Here is a 13,517-nt window from a genome sequence, read left to right as displayed (position 1 = left end):
GGTCAGGCCAGGTGTCCCAGCAATTAGCTGCCAGCAAAAGTTCCAGGGCTTTAGTTTCTTCCCTGTGGAATTCATAAGGAGGACTTCTGAGGGTCAGAGAGCCACAACTGCTGGGCAGAGCCCTTTTGAACCCTATACACTTGGGAAAAGGTAGTGGCTGAAGATGATGATCCTGTTGTTGGCCTTCCGTAGTTCCAGCAGACATCAGAACATGCACTCTTTTCCTGCTCTGTGGTGGATGTCTTCACACAGCTCAACCAGAGCTTTGAGATCATCCGGAAGCTGGAATGCCCAGACCCCAACATCCTTGCCCACTACATGAGGAGATTTGCTAAGGTGACCATGACCCTCCCTTCTCCCTTCCATTTGCCTTTACCATGCTCACAGCCTCATCACAGGCCCGAGCTCAATTCCTCTTTGTGGTGACCTCAAGTCTGGCATCACCCCATTCTCATTTGTTTGTGTCTGGGGCAGACTGGTGGGTTTATCTTGGTGTTGTTCTGAGGTTGAGAGGGAGCTTTGTCCCTTACTGTGAGATTCCCCTATACCTCCCTGTTGTTGTTGTTCTGGGATGACAAATATGACCTCAGGCAAGATCCCTGTAGGGAGAGCTAAGGGTTCCCTCTCCTTTCCTTTTCTCTCTTTTTTTTTTTTTTCAGACTATCGGGAAGGTGCTGATGCAGTATGCAAACATCTTATCAAAGAGCTTCCCAGATTATTGCACAAAGGAGAAAATGGTGAGGGTCAGGCCCTGGGACCCTAGAGAAGAAAGTGGAAGACATTTGAATCCTTGCTTTTGAGGCTATCCTCAGAGCTGAGGGTGGGGGTGGTGCTCCTGACTTGATTCCCAGTAGGGCTTCTCTTGAGATTATGACACAAAATAATAAGAACTTAATGATTAGGAGTTCCTCTGAGCCTCCATTTTGGTACTTTTATTTTCTACTAAGCTAGAGCTTTACTTAATCTTTCTTTTTTAATAAAAAAAAAAATTAAGACATTCAAAGAGTTAAAAGGATAATACCATGAACACCTGAGGCCCACCACCCAGCTTAAAAACAGAAACATTTGTTTCTAGTCTTCATTCAAGGAGAACTGTGTAAATTGGTTCCAGATCTCAGTGCTTAGGAAGAGATGCATATAATATGTGTTGTAAATTCCCTGTGGTTTTTGGAGTAGTGTTGAGAGAGGTACCCTAGGCTGACAGGTCCTGTGCTGAAAGGAGTCAAGACTCAATGGCTCCATCTGTCCCCAAAGCCCTGCATCCTGATGAACAACATGCAGCAACTGAGGGTCCAGCTGGAGAAAATGTTTGAGGCCATGGGAGGCAAGGAGGTAGGTCTCAGGGTGTGAGGTTGCTACACTTTCCCTTTGTTCCTGAGCCCCCTGGCCATAGAACTCTATCCTCTCCTGACTGGGTATACATAGCAATTTAGCTTAGGGTCTGGGCTGGTTTAAACTGAGGGATTTAAGTAGGCACTGGGGTAAAGGCCCTCTGAGGGAGGAGTTCGGGGCACAGGAGGGGAGAAAAGTGTACAAAAACCAGCTCAGCTGAGCACACTTTCTATGGATATAGTTGGACCCTGAAGCTGCAGACAGTTTGAAGGAGCTGCAGGTGAAACTGAATACAGTTCTGGATGAGCTCAGCATGGTATTTGGAAACAGGTCAGTGGCCCCAAACACACAGCCGTAAGAGCCAGGTGTGGCCCCTGGCCAGTCGCAAAGCCCGTGCCCCATACCCTCCATCCAGCTGCAGGTGTGTGGATCTTCCCTCTCCTCCTGTTGGCTGTTCCTGCTGGAGCTGACCAGGAGTATGCTGGAGTGGGACTGAAAAGCTGGCGCTGCTCCAAGGACAGTGTCTGTCTGGGCAGGGAGGGCTGCACTGTGGGCGCATGTGTAGTTTTCAGGTGCGGATTGATGAGTGTGTTCGACAAATGGCTGACATCCTGGGCCAGGTGCGGGGCCCAGGGAACGCGTCCCCCAACGCCAGGGCCTCGGTGGCTCAGGATGCAGATAGTGTGCTGCGGCCTCTCATGGACTTCCTGGATGGCAAGTGAGTACGGCACTCGCTGTCCTATGGGATAGGCAAAGCAGAGGCAGTCGGATGGAGAAGCCTCTCAGGGAAGGGGGCTCTCAGACTCTCTAGTCTTACCTGTTACGTGGGCCTACAGCCTCACACTCTTTGCCACTGTGTGTGAGAAGACAGTCCTGAAGCGTGTACTGAAGGAGCTCTGGCGAGTGGTAATGAACACAATGGAAAGGATGATTGTTCTACCCCCACTCACTGACCAGACGGTAAGGACACTCCCCTTCCACTTCCTCTGGCTGTCTCCCCTGTCTTGCCCCACACTTCCTGATCGAGTTTGGAGTCCTCTGCTTTTGACCGATCCCCTCTCTGCCCAGGGCACCCAGCTAATCTTCACTGCTGCCAAGGAGCTGAGCCATCTTTCCAAACTCAAGGTACTGTGGATGTATGGGATCCTTCTGAGGCTGGGGGTGACAGGGTGCCCAAGAGGAAGGAAATTTGAGCTTTGGAGACAGAAGAGGAAGAGAATGAGAGGAACGTGTAGTGTGAGTTGGCGGGTGGGGGAAAGACTGTCATGACAGCCCCAAGCTGTCCTGATGCTGTTGCTTTCTCTGGGTTTCTAGGACCACATGGTACGAGAGGAAACCCGGAGTCTCACTCCAAAGCAGTGTGCCATCCTTGACCTTGCTCTGGACACCATCAAGGTGGAGACCTCCCCCTTCTCCAGACAGTCATACTACCCTACCTCAGTCACACTACCTCGTGGCCCTGGCATTCCACTCTGCCAGACTGATGTCCCCTGGGCTCTTGCCACCCCACATCCAGAAGGGAGTGATTTTTTATGTCTGTTTCTTTCTCTGCTATGTCCATGTTTCTGCTTGGGAGCAACCAAAAGTTACCTCCTTTATGATCTCAGATGACTTAACCACAGACCCAGAGCACTTATTCCTGGGTTTTGAGTACAGTTCAGTTTACTTAGTTCCTCATACCCCAGATCTAGCAGAAATTTCCCTCTGCCACTTATATATAAATTCATTTGGGTTTTCTACTACCCATTCCTTCACTCAACCAGGCAACATATGCACAGGGCACTGTGCACTATGAAGGATACAGAGAGAATCAGATATAGTTCCTAGCTTTAAGATGCTTATAATTTGGTAAGGCTGTAATAAGGCAGGTACACATGAACCGTGATGCAGGGCACTTGGAAGAGATTTGTCATAAGTATAACGTTCTCTAAGAGTTCAGAGGGGTAAAAGAGCACTTTTGGCTACTCTCTCTGAAATGCTTCTATTCCATATCTTTGCTTGTCTGGATAGATCATACTTCACAGACCAGGAATGTGGCCATCCCTTACTGCTCCTACCCAAATAATACTCTTCACCTGAGAGATTGTGACTCTACGTGGTATTCCTGATCTTGTTGTTTATTGAATGGCTTATTGTCCTCACCATCCTCTTTTGGCATCTTCACTGAGCTTCTGCTCAGATGTGATTTCTCTGAGGACAGTGTAGAAAGCTGCCTCTCTGTAAGGGGAGAAGGCTGTAGCAGGTATTCTTTTGTCTTTCAGCAATACTTTCATGCTGGAGGTAATGGGCTGAAGAAAACCTTCCTGGAGAAGAGCCCAGATCTGCAGTCCCTACGCTATGCCCTATCTCTGTACACACAGACCACAGACACACTCATCAAAACCTTTGTGCGCTCACAGACTGCCCAGGGTAAGGCCTAAGAACTTTGGGTCCCTATCTCCACTCCTTGATACATTTCTGCCTCTAGGGAGTCAATATCTTCCAGCCCTTAAGGAGGATCTAGGTACTTCTTCAGAGAGCCTATCAAATTCAGATCCCAGGATTTCTTGAGGGACCTCAATACTCACCCCCACACCATACCCATGCCAGACAGGAAAATCACAGGGACCTGGGAAATGTGCCAGAGATCCCTTTCCCAGATATTGCCCTGCTAGTGCATGTTTATCAAGGAGTGTACCCTGTCTGTTAGGAAGTATCTGTCAGGAAGCCTTGAGAATGAGTGGTTGAGACACTGATGAAAACTCATAGCTTTAGAAATCTTGTTGGAAGTTGTCCTGGGGAGAGAAAGCAAAAGACTACAGATTGTCTGGTGTGGATGATGAAAAAGACTAGGAGAGTCAAACTATGGGAGCAGTTGAAGAGAGGATATGGATCATGGGGCTCTGTGCATATCTGAGGTTCCAGCCTCATGGGTGATGCTAATGCATAGGGACCCAGGCAGATGGTTTTCTCCCAGGGACTTCCAGTCCTTAGAACCCCTCCCTGTCTTAGGCCTCTCTATAACAAAACACATCCATCTAGATATGGTTCAGACTGAAATTCTGCCCCGGGCCCTGTGAAATTCTGCCCCTAGCCCTGGAGCAGGGCCTTCCCAGGAAAGACTTTCAGGCACATTTGTTATTTCTTCTTCCGGGGAAACCCAGGTGTGATGCCTGGAAGAGTGAATCTGATGGCGAGAGTGGGAGGATTTAGGCCTTCCTGAGCTGTGGATTCAGAGCACAGAGCTGACCTCAAGGGGAAGAGGGATCTAAGCAGTTAGACTAGAGTTGATGGAAGGTGAAAAGATGCAAGGGACTTGCTCCATTTTCCACATCTGTTCTTTTTTTTTTTTCCCACATCTGTTCTTATTTCAAGTCCAGGATGGGAAGAAGAGAGAGCAAAGAAGTTATGAACCTTGCCCAAGGGAACAGGGAGATCTTTTACAGAGCTGTACATGGAAAGACCTGTAACATCCAGGGAGGATCTGAGTTAATCCAGAAAGGCTTTTTAGAAATCCTGAGCTTCAGGCTAGAAGTAAAGATGAGGAAAGGCTGAAATGGGCATATATGTGGTAAGAGGAAGGGTGGATACTGCAGGGAGGATCCGAGTGTGTGTGTGTACCTTTTGTACCCATTGCTTTATCAGTTAAGGCCTAGGAAATTAGAGCCTACAATGGCTCTCTTTCCTGGCCTGATGGTCTCAAATACCTTCTCTCTGTATGTTCTTTTGCTTTTCCCCAATGATCTGGTTGACCTCTGACCCATGAAGTCTAATTTGGAGCATTGGGGCATTGACCCCAGCTCTTTGACCTCTCTTCACCCCATCTCTGTGCTCCATCAAAATATGTGTAGAGTTGCTCCGAATGGCTGTTAATTCCTTAGACCTCTAACGGATTCTTCTTTCTCTGTCCTGCTGCTGCTACTACTCCTTGACTTGCCTGTTCTCACTCAGTGCATGATGGGAAAGGTATTAGGTTTACAGCTAATGAGGACATTCGGCCGGAAAAGGGTATGTTGTATACCTTGCACACGTGAATCTAACATAAGCTAACACTGTTCCCTATGAACTAGAATGAGCTGCTTAGGCTGGCGGTAGGGGAGCTATGTGTCAAAGTCCAGAAGCTTTATCCCAAGTCTCAGAGATGAGCAATGTATTCATACAGTCTGAGATGGGGTTGACAGTAGTTCTATCCTCAGGATTCCCCCACCCCTCCACTTGAGGACAAAGTTTTACCTGGGGTGCAGGGTACTGGTATTTTCCCAAAATAGTGAGACCTCTGCTGAAGGGAGCCTACAAATTGGCCAGAGAGGGGTGCCTGGGTGGCTCAGTGGTTAGGCGTCTGCCTTCGGCTCGGGTCGTGATCCCAGGGTCCTGGGATCGAGCCCCGCATCGGGTACCCTGCTCCACAGGAGGCCTGCTTCTCCCTCTCCCTCTCCCACTCCCCCTGCTTGTGTTCCCTCTCACACTGTGTCTCTCTCTGTCAAATAAATAAATAAAATCTTAAAAAACAAGAACAAAAAAACTGGCCAGAGATTGGGACTGGGAAGTCGCTGGTAGAGAGGTCCAGGTGTGAATAGGACAAAGTCTGAGCAGGGCAGCCTCCCAACCAGGGGCCTCCTGGAATCTGAGGATAAGTGGGAGAGTAGAGAGTATTACCTTTGGCTAGAAGGGACCCACATTGTTCCATTGAGACACCATGGGGTGGACATAATTCCCAGACAAAGATACAAGGTGGCAGTACTGTCCTTCTCTCTAATGTCTTTCAATGAAAAATTCTTCAGCCTAGGAGATAAGAGAGGTTTGGGGAACCTGAGAGATTCCTGGTGCATTTTTGGAACATTTCACCGGAGATGTTGTCAGCCTAATGTATTTTAATACACAGCTTCATTCTTCATCCCCTAGCTTTCCCTTCTCCCATTGCTTACTTCCCTTCACCCCATGGCTACTTTGGGTGATTGCTTCAGGCTTTAGGGTGTAAGGTGGTGGCCTCCTAACTCCTCAGTTTTACCTGGGATAATTAGGCCTGAAGTCTCAAGAGTTCTTCAGTGAGGGATCAACTGTCCATCTGTCCTTCAGGGTCTGGTGTGGATGATCCTGTGGGAGAAGTCTCTATTCAGGTGGACTTGTTTACACATCCTGGAACTGGGGAGCACAAGGTCACAGTGAAAGGTGAGTGGCACAGACTTACAGGTCTCAGACCTTTTCTTATGCAGTGGCCTCATCAGTTGAAGGCAGGGGCTGCTTTATCTCAGTCCTCCGACTTAGCCCTCCTCCAAGGGGAATGCAACCTGGGGGCTTAAAAACTGGGAACACTTGGGGCGCCTGGGTGGCTCAGTTGGTTGAGCGACTGCCTTCGGCTCAGGTCATGATCCTGGAGTCCCGGGATCAAGTGCCGCATCGGGCTCCCTGCTCAGCAGGGAGTCTGCTTCTCCCTCTGACCCTCCCCCCTCTCATGCTCTCTCTATCTCATTCTCTCTCTCAAATAAATAAATAAAATCTTTAAAAAAAAAAAACAAAAACTGGGAACACTTGGTGGGATCCCTCACAGGCTTCCTTTGTTTGGGCAGTGGTAGCTGCCAATGACCTCAAATGGCAGACAGCGGGTATGTTCCGGCCCTTTGTGGAAGTGACCATGATTGGCCCACACCAAAGTGACAAGAAGAGGAAGTTCACAACGAAATCAAAGAGCAACAACTGGGCTCCCAAGTACAATGAGACATTTCACTTGTGAGTTATGGGGTAGGGAACCTGCAGGACTCTGGGATGGGGGTGAGCAGGGGCGTAAGACTTGAGAGGGGAAAGGAGGGATGGGTTGGATGGTGGCTGAGGTGAATTCAATTGAAGACTATTTCAGCTCTGGCCTCCCTCCCTTTCATCCACCTTGTGCTCACAGCCTCCTGGGAAATGAAGAGGGACCAGAAGCCTATGAATTGCAAATATGTGTGAAGGATTACTGCTTTGCCCGTGAGGATCGTGTTCTGGGGCTGGCTGTGATGCCTCTGAGGGATGTGGCAGCCAAAGGCAGCTGTGCTTGCTGGTGCCCCTTGGGCCGGAAGATCCACATGGATGAGACAGGCATGACTATTCTCCGGATTCTATCTCAGAGAAGCAATGACGAAGTGGCTCGAGAGTTTGTGAAGCTCAAATCGGAGTCTCGTTCCATAGAAGAGGGGAGCTGAGCACCTGGGTTCCTGTGCCAACCAGATGGCATCAGTTCCACAAGTCCTAGCCAGTGAGAGTTACTATGTAGCCAGCTTGTTGAGAGGCTGACTCCTTCAGTTTAAGGAAATTAAAGGAAAAATTTGGGGTGATAATATGGCTTTTCACAGAAAGGGTCATGAATCCCTGGCCAGCAGGTCTGTGGTGCTAGGAGCTGGGCTGTGGGGGTTACTGCATAAGGAGGTTTTCCATAAAGGGAGGGACAGACATTTATGAGAGTGTCAGCCATTCTTGGTAGACACTCCTTCACCCCACACCCCATCTCCACCCCTCTCCATGCCACATCTTATCCAGCTAGACCCGGACATATCAACCATTAGAAGAACAAGTTTAGAGAGCTTGGAGCATGTACCTGGTTAGCTAAATAGTCAGTTGAGCCTCCAGGTGTTGCTGAGCCCTAAAGTCTGGGGATTGGAGTATGGCCAGGGCAGGAACATACAGAATAGAATTTAGACTCTCCCTTGAGCAGGATCCACTGGTTTTGTGTGGCTCCATGAAAACAAGGCTTTGAGACTGAACAAGATACCTTCTAGAAATGAGCTGTGCTAATCTTTTCCCCCAAATTATATGTCATGAGTAGAATGAGGTTCACATGATACTTCAGAGCCCTGAGCAGAATATTCTTTGGAACACAAGCACCAGAGGCCACCTGCTCAGGAGTCCCCCTCCCTCATTCCTGTAGGAAGGGGAGCAATGATATTTCAGGACATGAGAGGCTATTCCTTTGTGTATGCACCTGAGGGCTAGTTGAAGGATCCAGAAGAGAGGGCTGTATTTTCTTCTTGGATAGGCTCTGAACAAAGCCAAAAATTGTAGAAACCAGTCTAGAAGGAGTCCTCCTCACCTATGGCTACTGCCTTCTGGTTGTCCTCTCCTTTATGGAAAGAATCTAGTCTTTGGCCTCACTCCCCTTCATCTAGGTCAGCTGGTGTTCCCCTCAGAGATATTCAACCCTGCAGAAGGAGCTCGGACTATGATCCTTCTGTATAGGCTGGATGGAGGCGGCATCAATATTCCTCGGGAAGTCAGAGACAAACTCTTTTAGGAGGTTGTATGGACTTCTCAGGCCCTTGATCAGAGATGTGACATGGTTCTTGGATATCCTTGGTAGCAGCCTCCTGGACCTCCTGAGGACTCTGTGTTATCCACAGCTGTACTGGCCATTACATGTAACCAGAAACTAAGCGTCTTTGCTGTTGTTAATTATCATATGTGCCATTGTTACAGGACATTTTTGGCTAGTCTGTAATAAATTATCTTATAGCAGCCTTTGGGGTCTGGTAATTCTGTTAAGGTGTGGAAAGCTGTAGAAATGACTATCCTGTATAATCCTGTATAACGGTAAATTTTGTACCTGGCGCTCCACTGCCTCGTCCCCCCAACAAGTGATGGAACCTAAAGCAGCTCTGGATAAGCACCATGCGGTAAAGCAGGTAATGGGTTAGCATCTTGGCCTTGACCTGAGAATACCAATCCAGTTAACAGTCATGGGACCCAAGGTATCAGCTTCCTGCAGAAAGTCCAGATGTCATGTGCTAGTAAGGGTGTGACTCTGGGGATTGGTAGAAGGCTGAGGCTGTCATGTACAGGACAGAGGAGTAGTCCTAGAAATTGGCCTTTCATTTGGGAAAATTCAAGGAAGGAAAGCTGGAGTAAAAAGTCTCCTCCTATATTGGAAGAAACAAGGTAAAAGTGAGGCCTCTTGGAACGGGAATCGGAGAAGCTGACACAAGAAAGTGCTTACCTAGTTTCTTAGCCCTTGTGGGGTGGGAGCTGAGTGGGAGCACAAGACAGGGGATTAACTCCAGCTTTCCAGTTCCTCATTTCCATTTGCTTGCTAAATAAATCCTTACAATTAAGTTCCCTAGTCATTTTTAAATTTCCTCCTTCTTCCCCAAGCCATTTGCCCTCTATCATTTCTGCCTTAAACTTACTTGTTGAATCCGTTGTCTCACCTCAGTTCCCAGTACCACAAGTGGAATAGTGGCTTTTAGTTCCTCTTGTCTGTATTACTGTGATAATCACCTGCCTCTGTTCTGCCCCTGCCTTCCTCACATATTCTGGTAAGTCTCTCTCCTGTTAAAACTATTCAGTGGTTATCTATCATAGCCTTCGGGCTGAAATTCTAAGACCCTCCAAGACAGTGCAGACATCCCCCTACCATCCTGTAGCTATTCTAAAGCACTTCCCTGAAGTTACAACCCCATGCACACACTGTGCACTCCTACCCCTCTGTGCCTTGGCACATTCTGTTCCCCTTGCTGGAATGGCCTGCAGGCTTTTTCATGGCCTTCTAGGTTCTGATACTTAGTGGCAGCCTTTAGGACCCAACCAACCCTGAACCCCTTCACAACAGCACTTTACATAGTTACAATTTACTTGTTTGTCTTCCTCAAAAGTCTGTGATCCACCCAAAGGCAGGGTCTGAGTATTTCATCTGTGCTCCCCAGCAGCCGGCACAGAGGGCGCTCAGGTACTTAGAGCCAGGCCAACAGCTGCGGGACCCCTTCGGGAAACCAAGGCAGGGTGGGGCGGTTGGCGGGCTCCTGAGGAGAGAGATGTGGTTGGAGGTGGGCTTGTGGGGAGGGGCGTGGTCAGAGGCGGGGCTCTGCTCTAGGCCCAAACCTGGGGCTCTAGGGCGCCTGCGCAGAAAGCGTTAAGATGGAGAACGCTGGAGTTGACGGCTGCGCGGCAATGGTGAGCAAGAAGCGCCCGAAGGTGGCGCCGGAGGAGAGGTTATTGCCATCTTCTCCCTTCCAACACTGAAGAGACTAACCCCGTACTACCTGACATTCGTACAGCTCTGTGTACTTCCCACTAATACCTGTCTATCCTCATACTTTCTTGTAAACAGTTCTCCCGATACTCCCCGAGGTTATTGCCCCCTCCCCATACTTGAAGTATACATAAGGGTTTCCCAGACCCTCAAGAGAAGATCTATTTGCCCAAATACCTAGCAAAGGGGGTATTTATTCCCCACTAAATACTTCCCAAAGTGGGAAACATTTATCCAGTTACCTTCTGAAACAGATAAGCCCAAACCCCTAGCTAAGGCACATTATATTAACTCATGGAGTTTTTCCACTTCTCCAGCAATATCCAGATTCACCGAGAAAAAGCATAAATCTTCCACCACATTTGACTTGAAAGTGGCAAATTAGCTATCATTCTCTGATATGGCACAGGAGACCTCCATAAAGAAAAGTCAAACTGACTGGGTATCCATGGCTTGCAACAGCCTTGCAAGTTCGAATTATTAGCTATTTAAAACCAGATTTCACATTTAAAAAATGCAGATTTCCAGTTTTTTGTTTTTTGTTTTTTTACAGGAAGATCTGTTAACTTTTAACTCACATTCCCACAAAGCAACTGGTGGTTGGAACTGAGAAGCAATTGTTAATTTACGATAGTTCATTACAGACTCCATTACTCCTTGTTTACTTACAATGGGCTTTGCTTTATTTGCCTGGCATCTGGTAGGCATTTGAGTTTGTGCCGCTTATGTAGGACTTTGGTTGGGGTCATTTTTTGAGCCAACACTTTGAGCTTTTAATGGAAAGTGAAATCCAAAGGAGATGGCTAATATGTTTAGATTTTTTTGGTTTCTGCAGTGTTCTGATTAGGATCAGAAATCATCCTAATAGCTAAAACCCAGGGTGAAATCTGTACCAAAGTCTTTGTGGTAAGAGAATTCAATCAAAATACTTACAGGTAGCTCTCTTGTACATTTGATCTTGAAGAAAGCCAGTTTTGCCCAGCCCCTCTCTGGTGAGGTCAGGCCAAGGACAAGAGGTTACTTGTTTCTCTTTGAAGACCTAGTTTTGTAAAGGGCCTGGCTCTGGTCTGTACAGGAAGTGATGTCTCAAAAGTGCTGTCTCCCTTGTTCCAAAACACACGGATGGTAACCTTCTTTCCTCCCTCAGGAAAATAACAGGCCTCATAATAATCAAGAATGGTGATAATCTGGGGCGCCTGGGTGACTCAGTCGGTTAAGTGTCTGCCTTCAGCTTAGATCATGATCTCACTCACGGTCCTGGGATCGAGCCCCACATCGGGCTCCCTACTCAGCAGGAAGCCTGCTTCTCCCTCTCCTTCTGCCTGCTGCTCCCCCTGCTTGTCCTCTCTCTCATTCTCTCTCTACCAAATAAATAAATAAATCTTAAAAAAGATTTTATTTATTTGTTAGCGAGAGAGGGAACGCAAGCAGGGGGAGTGGGAGAGGGAGAAGCAGGCTTCCCGCTGAGCAGGGAGCCCGATGCGGGGCTCGATCCCAGGACCCTGGGATCATGACCTGAGCTGAAGGCAGACGCTTAACAACTGAGCCCCCCAGGTGCCTCAAATAAAGAAAATCTTTTTTAAAAAATGGTGATAATCTGCAAGATATATCTAATCAGAAGTAGAATAGAAGTACCTTTAATAATGGATTTTTTAAAAAAGATTTATCTTAGAGAACATGAGCGGGAGGGGCAGAAGGAGAGAGAATCTCAAGCAGACTCCACGCTGAGAGCAGAGCCCGACATGGGGCTCAATCTCATGACCCTGAGATCACAATCTGAGCAGAAACCAAGAGTTCTTTGCTTAACCAACCACCCAGGTGCCCCAATAGTGGATTTTTAAAGGAGCAAAATCACTTCTTTGAACACAAGTGTATGATCTACCTATTCATTGTGAATATTCAGACTCACTCCCTAAATGAAACTGCTATAGAAGCAGAACAGCAAAGCTGAAGAAGCCACATGGAATAATGAAAATGGTATTGAAGTAGAAGTGAAAAAACATGAATACTGGTATCAGCTCTACTACGTACTAATAAAGGGACCTTGCTTTTTAACTTCTCAGAGGCTCAGTTTCCTGCATCTGTTAAAATAGACTAATAATTCCTCCCTTGTCTGCCTCAGAGGGAGCAAATGGGCTCATTTAAATGTGAAAGCACTTTGAAAACAACACTTTCTCTAGGTTATAAGGACTGTTATTATAAATGATCCTCTGAGTTCTGATTAACTTCTAGGGAATTAGCCTTGCATCACAGGTTCAAAATGAGCAAATCTTTGCTGGGCGCATCCTATATGCCAGATAGCTACCTAGGCACAAGGCCTAGCATTGAACAAAACAAAAACTGAATAAATTTAAGAGTGAGTCATAAGCATATTAAGTGCCCACTAAGTACCCAGTGCAGTATCACAGCATGGTGAAGCAATATGAAGAATCTAGATGATGGGTTTAGGTTTGCCACTATTCTATAGCTGTGTAAAACTAAACCTCCGCATCTATAAAATAAGGAAGTTAGACAAGGTAACCACTAAGGCTCCTTCTAAAATACGTTTGTCATTAGAGATTCTAATTGCTGAAGTTCCCTACTGCTAAAAGCTTATTGTCCTTGCAGGGATGATCAGACTAATGAAACTGAATGATCATAGAACTGTAGGACAATAGAGTACTAATGTCACACTAGATACAGCACAGTAGTGGTAACAACAGTGTTTTTCTGTAGGTAACAGTATTTAGAGAGGCTTCTTGGAAGACCAGGGAGTCCCAGAAGGATGGAAAACTTTGGATCTGAGGGAAGGAAGGAGAGTCTATTATAGATATTAGAAATTTAATGAATGGAACTGCAACAACATGCCATTTTTGTTTGTTTGTTTTCCTAGTTTATCGAATCCTTGCAGAAAAACAGCTGGTGCATTCAAAAAGGTTTAACTGAAGAGAGTTTAACCAAAGGGTTGTTTACAGAAATATGATCAGTATTCGCAGGAATTAGAAAGGAATGTTGAAATACATCAACAGTGGCAAGTTAGTAGGACTCCTAGGCCTGAGGGGAAAGAGGAAGGAGTGTTGTTACCAGAGCCCACTTACAGCTACAATCTGGAAGAAGGACTGCCTGATAAGAGCTATGGCCATAAGGGCTAAGCAGTTGCTATAAGCAGAAATGAAGTCAAGAAATAGATGCTCTTACCCTTCTCTCTCTCTTCCTGCTCTCAGGTCTCCAG

At 47.0% G+C, this 13,517-nt stretch overlaps 2 protein-coding genes across 6 annotated transcripts in view; both read left to right on the top strand.

Moving 5' to 3' along the window:
* The window catches only part of UNC13B (unc-13 homolog B), a 208,941-nt gene extending 200,145 nt beyond the window's left edge, over positions 1-8,796 (top strand). For 2 of the 5 annotated variants that reach the window (XM_035016380.1, XM_035016377.1), the window contains 13 exons: positions 193-336; positions 660-737; positions 1,255-1,332; positions 1,574-1,662; positions 1,898-2,050; positions 2,169-2,292; positions 2,401-2,457; positions 2,647-2,727; positions 3,594-3,741; positions 5,263-5,319; positions 6,388-6,480; positions 6,879-7,038; positions 7,205-8,796. In XM_035016380.1, coding sequence (XP_034872271.1) covers positions 193-336; positions 660-737; positions 1,255-1,332; positions 1,574-1,662; positions 1,898-2,050; positions 2,169-2,292; positions 2,401-2,457; positions 2,647-2,727; positions 3,594-3,741; positions 5,263-5,319; positions 6,388-6,480; positions 6,879-7,038; positions 7,205-7,490 — 1,548 coding nt within the window. In that variant the 3' untranslated portion in view covers positions 7,491-8,796. The remainder of the gene's footprint in view (positions 1-192; positions 337-659; positions 738-1,254; positions 1,333-1,573; positions 1,663-1,897; positions 2,051-2,168; positions 2,293-2,400; positions 2,458-2,646; positions 2,728-3,593; positions 3,742-5,262; positions 5,320-6,387; positions 6,481-6,878; positions 7,039-7,204) is intronic. The other 3 variants (XM_035016381.1, XM_035016379.1, XM_035016382.1) reach the window with 2 other exon arrangements.
* Positions 8,797-10,199: 1,403 nt separating this feature from the next.
* The window catches only part of LOC118017981 (phospholipid-transporting ATPase FetA-like), a 118,723-nt gene continuing 115,405 nt past the window's right edge, over positions 10,200-13,517 (top strand). The window contains exon 1 of the mRNA XM_035016383.1: positions 10,200-10,227. The gene's annotated coding sequence lies outside the window, so the exon portion shown is untranslated. The remainder of the gene's footprint in view (positions 10,228-13,517) is intronic.

This window comes from Mirounga leonina, unplaced genomic scaffold, assembly GCF_011800145.1.
Source record: "Mirounga leonina isolate KUSES-001 unplaced genomic scaffold, KU_Mleo_1.0 Mir_170, whole genome shotgun sequence".
Lineage (NCBI taxonomy): Eukaryota > Metazoa > Chordata > Mammalia > Carnivora > Phocidae > Mirounga > Mirounga leonina.
Note: the sequence above shows the minus strand (reverse complement) of the source record. Positions and strands in the feature narration are given on the sequence as shown.